The sequence below is a fragment of the Cheilinus undulatus genome, linkage group 21, assembly GCF_018320785.1.
Source record: "Cheilinus undulatus linkage group 21, ASM1832078v1, whole genome shotgun sequence".
Classification (NCBI taxonomy): Eukaryota; Metazoa; Chordata; class Actinopteri; order Labriformes; family Labridae; genus Cheilinus; species Cheilinus undulatus.
In genome coordinates, this window is record NC_054885.1 from 4,323,352 (window position 1) to 4,335,292 (window position 11,941).

The 11,941-nt window shown below is 36.8% G+C and overlaps 1 protein-coding gene across 1 annotated transcript in view; it reads right to left on the reverse strand.

Moving 5' to 3' along the window:
- Nucleotides 1-10,778, reverse strand: part of si:ch211-106h11.3 (CCN family member 1) — a 30,903-nt gene extending 20,125 nt beyond the window's left edge. Inside the window, exon 1 of the mRNA XM_041777776.1 lies at nucleotides 10,599-10,778. Coding sequence (XP_041633710.1) covers nucleotides 10,599-10,649 — 51 coding nt within the window. The 5' untranslated portion in view covers nucleotides 10,650-10,778. The remainder of the gene's footprint in view (nucleotides 1-10,598) is intronic.
- Between the last annotated feature and the right edge of the window lie 1,163 nt (nucleotides 10,779-11,941).

Consider the following 11,941-nt stretch of genomic DNA (forward strand, 5'->3'; position numbering starts at 1 on the left):
TTTAGCTAAGTTATTTTCTGTTGTTCTTCTGCCAGTGTTAGGATGTATGCATACAACACTCTGACCACCTCCATGGACAGTGGGGGTCCCCAGTCTCTGGGACTATTTTAGGGTCATTCTGGGGAGCTGAAAAGTTTGGGTATCCCTGCCTTAAAGGATCTACAGGTTTTAGGTGAATAATCATGTTACAACCACAACATCTGGTCTTCCTCAATTAACTTGTTTATTATTTTCATGGTTCTTATATCAGGTACCAGGAACCAGCTATTACCCATACTGGGACTGAATATCTGGTAAAAATCATATAAAAACAGGCTTATTCTGATTGATGTCAACCACTGGAGGTTGAGCAGGCCATCTGAAGCACTGGATAAAAACTTAAATTGTTTCCCTCAGAAACTTAAAACTTAAATCATCATCCTGAGTGCTCTAAACCTACAGGTGTTTCCTGAGCTGAGTTTTAAAACGTGTCATCTGTCAGTTTCCTGTTGCTGCTGCAGGAGCCTGCATGAGTAACTCTCCCTGACAACTTTTCTGTTTTTCTCTTTTCTGTTTACAACTATATATAAACAAGTGAGGTCAGGGGATGTGTCTGAGTGATTGTAGTATAAAGACAGCTGTGTCTGGAAGGTCCAGTCGCTGGTTTATCAGTATTCATGGCTACCATTACACCATTAGGACAAAACAACACTCCAAGCATCTCAGAGAAAAGGTTATTGAAAAAGATAAGTCAGTGGATGGATATAAAAACATTTCCAAGGCTCTGAACATCCCCAGAGTACAGATAAATCCATCATGAAGAAATGAAAGAATATGGCACATAAGTGAATCTGTCTAGATCAGACCGTTACAAACTGAGTGAACGTGCAAGGAGACTAGTGAGAGAGGCCACCAAGACACCTATGACTACTCTGAAGGAGTTCCAAGCTACGTTCCAATGTGGGAGACTCCATGGTCAAGAGGAAGAAAGTTCTTTGGTCTGATGAGACTGAAATGGAGCTTTCTGGTCATCATGTAAGACGCCAAACACACCATCCCTACTGTAGAGCACGGTGGTGGCAGCTTCATGTTGTGGGGATGCTTCTCAGCATAGGACAAATTCTGTCTGCAGGAGATCTACAGCTTGGGAGAACATTTGTTTTCCATCAAGACAATGAGCTGAAGCGTACAGAGAAAGCTACAGAAATGGTTTCAAGACAAGGGGAATGTTCTGGAGTAGCTGAGTCAAAGCCCAGACCTCAATCCAATAGAGAATTTGTGGCTGGACTTGTAAAGAGCTGTTCACACCTGATCCCTGTGCAACCTGACTGAGCTTGAGCAGTTTAGCAAAGAAGAATGGAGGAAAATTCCAGAGTCCAGACGTTTGGATGAGACCTATCCACACAGACTCAGAGCTATGATCGCAGCCAAAGGTGAGTCTACTAAATACTGACTTGAATGGGGGAATATTTATGCAGTCACGTATTTAACTTTACATATTTTTATTAAATTGACATCACTTTGTAGAAATCTGTTTTCACTTTGGCATTAAAGACTTTTTTTTTGTAATTTTTTTGTCAAAAAAGCCAAATTACATTCACCATAATTAATTTATAAAATCAGTAAAGGGTAAACATCCAATGGGCATGCAGACTTTTATTAGGCACAGTATTCTGTTTATATCTCCACTGGTTGATACTGCTTTCAGTGAGTACATTGACAGTTAATATCTTGATCTTTTCATCCAAAACCTTACAGTTTTGGGCGTCTAAGGCTGGATCAAGAATTCAAGTCAACTGTGGTAACTTGACAGCCATCTTTTTCACCAAGAATATGCACTTATGCACGGCAATCGAGCCAACAGGTTGGAATAAGTCAAGAATTTTTACATTTAACTAATCATTAACATTAAAATATTGAATAAAATAAGCCCTTTCTTCATTAAGAGAGTGACGTCAGTTTCTTGGCACCTCAGTTGTGTCACAGGTATTACTGCTTTCTTCTTCTTTGGTGATCAAATGGCATTTAGCAAACAGCCAGATGGATTACAGCGCTTGTCAGGTGGTGGCATGGCAAGACAGAATCTTCAAAAACATTTCCACATCCCTTTCTTGAACTCAAAAGTTGGGATGCATGGTTTTATCCTATACTGATGTCCAGACCGATATTGAAATCTAGTTCAGACCTAAAACTTCTCTTCTTAAAACACACAATTCTAAGTTTGAGGATGAACACATTTGCACATTTTAGGCCTTTAAACAGACTTTAAAGTGTAAGGAATGATGATGAACAAAAGAAAGACTGACGTAGGTCTGTTGGTCCAGCATAATGCCCCATTTATACAACAACGTTTTGCTTCGTTTTCCATTTTCGTTTCCAAAAAGTTCCACATTCAGACGGCAACGTTTTCAAAACGATCTACGTTCACACGAGACTGCGGGAAACACCAAAAACGATGTAGTATACATGCCAGGCCAGTAGATGGCGGTGTGATTTTCGTGCCTGCACCAGATTCTGACTCGACCCATACGCCCTTCGACGGTGTATGGGGCGAGTCAGGCACAAAATACGTCCCCGCTGATCCAAGTGATGGTGAGGTAAATCAACGCTTTGTTGGAGAAGTACAGTTAAATTCAAAAGAGTGAGGAGCACAAACAGTACACTGGTGTCAGCCATCTTTGTTTTGGGCTTCCCATCTGCGCATGCGTTATAAGTCTACTCGCATATGGATATTTTCTGCAGCCACAGCGCGCATGTTCGTTTTCAGAAAGTGCCGTTTTCCCTGTTTACATGGAGACGGGGGCTTTTTGAAAAACTTCCACTCGAGCCCGTTTCTAAAAAGTTCATTTTTCAGGCACCAAAATGCCGTTGCAGTGTAAACGCAGAGCCAAAACTCTACAAAACTTTTGTGTTTTCACTCGAAAAAGTCCTTGTGTAAATGGGGCATAAAACTCCACTAGCTTATTTATTCATACGGCCATTTCTACAGTTGATATAGGCATGTTTTTATAGCCAAAGTACCGTATTATATATCTGCAGAAATCTTCATATCTGTTGAAACAATATTGTACCCATAATATCATGCATCCCTACTTTAAGGCCTGCATTTAGTCTGGATTTTAAGGCACAACCTTGTATATTCAACTGTATTAGAACTGACCAAAAAAGCCCATATCAGCATAAAAATCCAAATCAAAAATCCAATATCACACATTCCTAATTTTTAGACACTTTATCAGACAGTAATCCATGATTTTTCTGATATTTTCTGTATATATTTACCTTGTTTAATTTGCTTAGTAAGTCTTTTTGCAGGGTTTGAACACAGCAGGGGGGTCCAGGGGTCCATCCCATTTATTTTTTTTTGGACTATTAACTCTATTTGTAGGCTTTTGGATGCTGAGCATCCACACTATTGATATTCGTGTTTGCCATTCGCGTCGGCCATTTTTATCATTATTCTTCCATGCCGGCCATCTCCTCCTTCATACTTTGTTGTATCGACACCATTTAAACTTTAAAAAATTCAGTTTCTTAGTCATTCGATTGCTATGACTTTTCTCATTTCTAGCTTTTATAACTTTTAAATATAACTATTTTCATGCTATTTTCAGCTATTTCTATGCCTTTTTTAGCCACTGAATGCAATTTTCAGCTACTTTTAGGCCAAAATCTGCTATTTTTATGCTATTTTCAGCTATTTTTAGGCTACTTTCAGCTTTTTTAGGCTACTTTCAGCTATTTTTTTTTTTTTTTTTTAGCTACTGAATGCAATTTTCAGCTACTTTTATGCCATTTTATGCTATTTTATGCTATTTTTGTGCTTTTGGTAACTTTCAACAGTTCTTCCACAATTCAGCTCTCAGCATTACCATGTAGTTTCAGCTGAAATTGCAATTTTGATCTAGTTTATATTCTAAATACTCATTTTAATGATTGAAACAATCATTGATGATGATAACTCACATTTAATGCAGATGTTTCCCTATATATTGAGGCTTCTTTATGTATGATGTCCAAGGCAGCTTGCCCTGCCTTTGCTTATGGTGAAACTGCCCGTGCATTACAGAAATTTCCAAACCAAAAAAATGAAATAAACCCACAGTATAGGGTCAGAAACAGGATTAAACTTAAGTGAAGTCATGCCTTCTGGAAAACAGTTTATTTTGCCTGACTATGCATAACTCTTATCCTTTTAAAACCAGATGTAACAACAGTTTAAGACAATCGGTCACTGGACAGTTAAACCAAAAAGAAATTACCAGTAAAGACCAATTTTTGCATTTCCAACCAGGTTGTAAACATGTGTATTTTTGCTGTAAAGTTGGTGATTTTAACAAGGGACTCTATTGGATTGACTCACTTTTGGAGCCAGCCTCTAGTGGATATTGGAGGAACTGCATTTAAAAAAGCATTGGCTTCATTTATCAAAACAGGAGTGGTTCTATGGTGAAAAAGGAAAAAGCCTTTTATCAGCTGACTTTTTTTAAGTTGAAACACAAACTGCTTGCAAATGTTTAACGTTTTTATTTCTGCAGAGGCTTTTTAAATCTGTGTTCTCCCAAAAAAGCTCCAACATCTTACTTTGTTCAAACTTTCAGGCCCTCCAGACTCTCAATTATTTTTACAAATCCAGGATTGAGATTTTTTTGAGAGTGAAATTATTGTATCAGAACTTTTCTCGGAAACCTTTCCCATGAGAGGAGAAGCCTCTCCGGATTGGAGCAGGTCACTAGTTTGCCTCTTGTTACACAGATCACAGAAATTCCTCAAAGTGTGCCGAGGTTTAAACATTCACTGAATACCCGCCACTGTCCCCGAGCCCCACGGGGATATCTGTAACCCTCTGTCGCCTTCCGCTTGGCATTCGCCGTGTGAGCGAGGATGAAAGGTACGCTCTCTGACCCAGCACCCACACACTCTTCATACACACTCTCAATACACAGTCACACAGATGAGAATCACTCCATAAACACACAACAGGTACTACAGCCAGAGCTGGATCGTCTTCCTGAGTCTGCATCAGGCTAAATCCTCAGACCATCAGTCTCAGATATGATGTTACACAATGCAACAACAATAGCCTTCTATTTTTAGAAGGTAACATTAGCACTGGAAAGGTCCAGAAGTATTCTATCAGATATTTATAGAGTGCAGTGAATTTATATTAAATTTAAAAGCTTTTTTACCTCCATTTTTATCACTACTATGTTATAAATCATGAGCAAACGTTTGGATTTAAACAAAGCTGGGTAAATATGCAGTATAACGGCTTGTAAAAGGATGAACTGATTGGGTTTATCCATTTCAATAAAAACTTAAAACATCCCTAACTCACACAGGTTTGTTTGAATTGACATGAGTTGTTGTTTTGTGACTAAATTTAGATTTAAATGAGCATCTGAACCTTGAATGTTAAAAATTAGTTGAACTCTAATGTAAGTCACTGTTTTCAAATGTAAATATTCACTGTTTTTACTCTTCTCCCTCTGTTTTGTGTTTTCATTTATCACTTTAGTTTGCAGTTGCATTGCAGCCAATATTTTACATGAAATCATACTATAATATTGTTTTTAAAATGTGTCATTGCTGCATTTTAAGCCACATGTTCAAATGAAAATAAGCAAGCGTTTATGGAACCCTCCTCCATCCCAGCTCCTCCTTTATCCTACTTCAGACTTAATCACTGTCATTCTGTTGTCACTGATGCCTGTCTACTATGAAAGGCAGGAACGTGTGCTGTTCCTGCTTGATGCTTTCCACGAAGACTCGTGGAAGAGCAGAACAGCCACACCGCCAAACATAAATAACATCAATTAGAGCACCGCAGTGTTTATTTCGTCAACTAAAACTATGACTTAAAATGTTCGTCAACAGCCTTTTTTTCCATGACAAAAACTAGACTAAGACTAACAAAAATAGATCTGTGATGACTAAAACTGACAAAAGGTAAGTTTAGTTTTCGTCAAGATGACTTAAACTAGACTTAAATGTAATGAAGTTTTTGTCGGACATTCAGAATCCATGATATTTCTCCACTGTGGGTAAATCTGTCAAAAAACACTGTAGCTGTATCAATTCTGCCTCTCAGCTGTAGAAAGCAGGGACCCCAGGTTTAGAAGGGTGTAGAGAACACACTACCATGATCTGGTACCAGATTTAGGCAAGAAAATAAATGCTTGGACTAAAATTTAAGACTAAAATGTGAGGACTTTTTATGGAATAAAGCTATAAAGGGTAGAAATGACTAAAATGTGACTAAAACTAAAAGACATTTCATCTAAAGTCTAAGACTAAAATTAAAAATAGGGGTCAAAATTAACACTGGAGCACTGTTAATTAAGAGAGAAATGTATAACCATGAATCAAATGTGTTTCCTGACAAAGTTTTCCTGACTTAATTGCAGTTTATGACTCCACAGATGCTTTCCTTGTAAAGTGAATGCCTCTGAAAACTAAGCATTGTAATGTTCTGTTTAATTTAAATACAGTCTAAGCCTCATGTAATGATCATGTACGAGGATTTTCTGGGCTCCAGAAGATATTCTGGTTTCAGTTTAGGCTGCAGTGTTTTCAAGTTTGGTAAAGGCTGTCACAGACGTTCATCCACCGGGGGAAAAATAAAGAAATACAGTTTTATCGCACACTTTTAGGGATCCTGTGCATTAGAAATATCTGTTCTAATGTAAGAACCTTCTTTAGATTAATCTGAAAAGGGTTCTGTTTACAGTAATAATTCATCAAAGTAGTGAAAAGTTGCAATAATTACATGACTTAACGCTGCCATGAGTAACTTTGTGTTTGTGTTGACTTTGGCGCCTCCTGTGGACAAAAAGGTACCTCATAAATCTTGGCTAATGTTGTACTTTGTATCACTCACTGGATCTTTGCCTTGGAAAAAAAAACATTCAGAAAGACTGTTTCAGCACAATTTAATTCATCACTTTGTCGTACACCTACCCAGCATGCAGTTGGAGATATTAGCATTGAAAAATGATCAATTTTGCTGATAATGATCTTGTTTGCACTTAAAGATCGTAAAAAGACAACGGTATTACTTTTTCTTCATTTATCAGCTGCTAAAATCCCACAGAAGCTTTAGGAGTACTATCTGTGTGGATTATATAAGCAGTTAGAGGTTATTTTAACCACAGCGTTTCTCTATTTGCCATTAACATTTCTCATTTTATACTGTGAGAATAGAAATCTGAATTCAAAGGTACGACAATTATTTCAACGAGCCTTTTGGGTTAAGCTGAATGGTTTTATTACTGCAGCATGAAAAGTGTTAAAACCTGGAGAAATGCAAAAACCCCAGTACTCACAGAATGGATTAAGGCAAACTAAAATAAACTGCATTTAAAAAAAAACAACTAACTAAAATAAACATTTTTGTCTAAATGGTTGTATTTTCTTTGAACTGTACCTTATTTTTAGCCTTAGGAGTGAACTCAGTCCCTATTCACCCACTATTGTTGAATCGCTATACTGCAGCAGGCCACAAGGGGGCGATTGAGATATTTAGGCCACATATTTCTGGGGAATTTGCTGCGTCCTCATTGGTTAAAAACACATGAAGGAAAAAGATATTTTGTTTTAATTCTCAGGTGGTGAAAAATAAACTCTCAACCCCCCCGAACTGTTAAATTTAAACAGAAATCTGCTGCTTTAATCAAAAATGGACTTATGAGTAAGCTGGTCATAAATATTATTTGCTAATAATGGTTAATGATAGTTTGAAGAAAGAAAAGATGCCCTAAATACAGCAATATATATTTTCCCAGCACTTTTTCTGAATTTAATTGAGCTTCTGGGGGCCGGATGTGAAGCTACATTCAGGCTCGCCTACAACACAGTGATCATTTCTAACATTAGAGTTTTGAGATAATTCCCTGGAAGTCCGTCGAAGTTTAAATAATTCACTTAAAATACTGAGAGGGTTTGCTGTGGCATTTTTAGGAATATTCATGGATATTTGTGAGAATTTCTGTGGAAGTTTGTTGCCAAGAAATGTTGGGGTATTTGAATGAAAAAATGAGGAATTTTTTCAGATGTTTCTGGGATTTGTTTTCTGGAAATAATCAGGTATTTGGGGGAATTTTATCAGGATTTTTAAAGGAACTTGCTTCAGATTTTTAGGAATTCCCAAAGAAACTTTTATTATTTTGGAAATTTTATAAGGTGGTAATTTGGAGGCAGGGTGTCCTTTGAAATTTCTGGAATTTTATGGAAATTTCCAGGAATTCCACAGGATGTTTGGGGGAACTTTCCATCATTTTTAATGGAATCTTGGGAAATATATTTGTACATTTTTGGGAGTATGTTGGCATTGAGATATTGGGGAGTTCTGGAAAAAATCAGGAATTTACATGGAATTTTGGGGGACTTTTTTAAAATTAAAATTAAGGCTTTATGATGAAGTTTCACTGAAAATTTCAGGTATATTTGTAGACATTTTGGGGTAATTTTTGTATGTTTAGGGATTTTTCACAGAAAATTTGGGGGAATTTGTGTTGATATTAGACATTTATGGTCAAAATAAATTTCTGTTCAAAGACGAGGCTGAGCTTCAAAACGTATCAGGTCCTAATTATCCCAGAAAAGTGGAAGGAAATAAAAAATAAATAAAAGTTCAGGAGGTCAAGGTAAAGACAGAAACTGCCTCCTATTGGCTGGAATAAACAACACAAAAGAGAAGATTGAAGAAGTTTGGAACAAATTTCTTTCTTCATCGAGAGCTCAGCCTGTCTGTTCTTTTAGTTTTCTTGTCCTCTAAATTATTTGAGTTACTAAATGTATGTAAACCGAGTGATGAAAAATTAATAAAAACTTAAATAACAAAAAAGAAAGTGTTTTATAAGACGAAGAAGTTTTTGGAAAGAAATTATTTTAATTTAGAGAATAAAAATCAATTCTGTTGATCTGGGATTCAGCTTTCAAATACTAAAATGTTTTCCAATATTATCTTCATATATTTTTTTATATTATTTCCTGTCCAGACCAGTGATTTCACACCTTTCCTCCTTGGACTCCCCTCCACTCAGATCTTAGCTGAACTCCCCCTTAGACCCACAGAGGATAGAAAGTGATACACTACTGTCAAAAATCAACACTGATTTTTTAAAATTGTATTTTTAAGAAGAAAATTAAAACCAATATGGACTGTTTTATCTGTGGACACCTAGGGATGTTTCCTAACCACGTGATTTTTTATTAACTATACAGCAAGTGTTTAATCAGGATTCTAGTGAAGCTGTACAAACCCAGTTTTAACAACACACCCCTCTTGGGTATTTGGAGACCCCTGTAGGGGGTCCCAGACCCCAGGTGAGAAATCAGTGGTCTACACTTATCAATGAATTAGCTTTATGTATACAGCACCTTTCTGACAGATTCAGTCACAGCTCAAAGAAGAGCGCTAAAAAAGTTAAAAAAGATTTAGAGACTAACATAAAACATGAATTTAAAAAAATAATAATATAAATTATGAAATATTAAAATAATACATGACAAGACAAGCAAAGAAATAAAATGTTGACTTATCTAGCCTCCTAAATGAGACACCATAATCTAAATTTCCAGAACATTTTCAACGACTCAGATTTACTGAAAGCGTGGCAGCCTGGACCTTCAATGGACAAAATAAGACTGAACAGAGAGACAGAGTAAAACAAACATGTTTAAAAATCAACTGAAGAGGCAGATGAAGACATGGAAATCAACACATAATCATGGGAAAAGCAGGTTTGATGTCCAAAGATGACTACATGGATATATTGAAATCACAAGAAAACAACCAAAATTGAGTCCTTATTATGGCAAATTTGAGTAAAATAAAGAACACAGATGTATGTTTATGCATTCTGGACTTTTTGCAACTATTTTCCATCCCATGATAGAGCTAAGTGACCCACTTCTGTCCACCAGTTGAGAACCACTAAGCTACACTGCTGTGCAGCATATGTGGAGAACAGAATATCACATAAATCTGAGGGTTAGAGGGCAAAACACTCACAATATTAACATAAAACCAAAATACAAGTTCATTTTAAAATGGGTTTATAATAAGTTACGTTTTTTTTTAACTTAAATTAAGTAATAAAAAGTTTCTAACTGCATCGAAAGTTAAAGTAAAACACCCATGTGCATTTTATCAATGATTTAAAGCTGCAGAGAGCACAAAAATGTCACAATTAGAGATATTTGAGTCATAAACACGCTTAGATGATGGGATTTGTGGGCTAATGGAAGTGTCAAAGACTCATATAGTCTTAGCTAAAAGTTAGACAAAGTTACACACTCATTGTGCTGAGCGACCCCTAAAACGTCCCTAAAGGACCTTTTTTGGGTCCTCAACCCCCAGTTTGGAAACAATCAACAACGCCAACACATTCTAGTAAAACGTCCAGTCCTAGAAGGAGAGGGTGAACTGAGTGGCTAGTACTAAACGCAGTGCTGTTAAACGCAGTGACTGATGGGAAACAACGAGGCTGTAACGTTAGCAGACGACGGCAGCTCAACTCAGCACGAGCTGCTGCTGCTGCAGTTCAGGCACGCGAGTCTTTCTTCATCAGTGTTCACATGAAGCAGAGACAGAAAATCAAAGTTTAAACACTCACCAAGCTCACCGTGACCACCTGGAGGAGTGCAAAGAGAAGGAGTAAACCCATGCTGTCAGCTCAGCCACAGACCGGAAGAACACACGAGAAAAAAATAAAAGAAAAAATAAAAGATTAAATCCTCCGACGGATCAGAAAGAAAAACATTTAATCCGACACTCGTTCTGGTTGATCAGAGTCCTCCATCACTTTTAAATTGTCATCGATCAAAGTGGGAGTCTGTTTTTATATCAGCCTCGTGCTTTTTATGGAAGCCACACCCACTCCAAACTGCTTTATCCAATCAGAACACAGGAGGGCGGCTGGGGGGCGAAGGTGGGGGCGTGGCTTCGGACTCCAGCACTGAGAGCAGAGGTCTGTGTCAGAGGGGGCGTGTCTGAGCATGAATGCACTCATTCATAAAAATGGAGAATTACTACATTCCACAGAGGAGCTCCGCTGTTTGTTTATTTATGATGGAGTGAAAATAATATTTTTGATGCTTTAAAGTTCTTTTCACACGCAGACCCGTGTCCTGCTGCTGCTTTGTGAAGAGTTCAATAAATAAACTCGGTTACATTAATACGCAGAGCAGCCATGGAAAACAAGCAGGAATTTCCTTTAGAGATTCATGAAAACACTTTCAGACAAGAGCTGGACATTACAGAATACACACCAGAAAACTTTACTTATGTGAAGGGATCCTGCATTTATTTGGAAAAGGTTTGAATGTGAGACGATGACTGAATTTAGACAAAAACAAAATTCATTCACAGAAAAGACAGAAAAAAATGTAAATTACATATGTAAGAATTTCTAACTGTGTTCTAGATTAGGATAAGAAATTACATTTGAAGTCTTTAAGTTGTTTTAAGGGAAGTCATGATACCAGATTATTTAACTTATATAATATATTTAACTTATATAAATATAAAGCATGATAAACATTCTTGTAAAAATGAAACAATATCAATACCTGTTAAATACCATGGCACTGACAAAAAAAAACCTCATAGACACACACTATAGAGTAATTTTCAGTTTTTTATCCTTAAAAGCTGCAGGCAATTTCTTTCACATGTCTAACCACACAAATACACCGGCAGCATTTAGTTACAAAAACAATACAACATGACACAAAATCATTGTGTATGAGAGGATATGACATTTTTAGTTTTTACATAAATCAGGTTTAAAGGTCCATAGTTAGTGCATTCATTGTTCTGATGTAAAATAAGTCTGCCATCGCTCCTTAAAGTCTCATTTCACTCTAAAAACTAACAGACAGCTCAGTGGACAATTGAAAGTCATCTGCACATTATGTTATAAAACATTTACCTTTTTATTTCCCTCTCAGCTCCTTA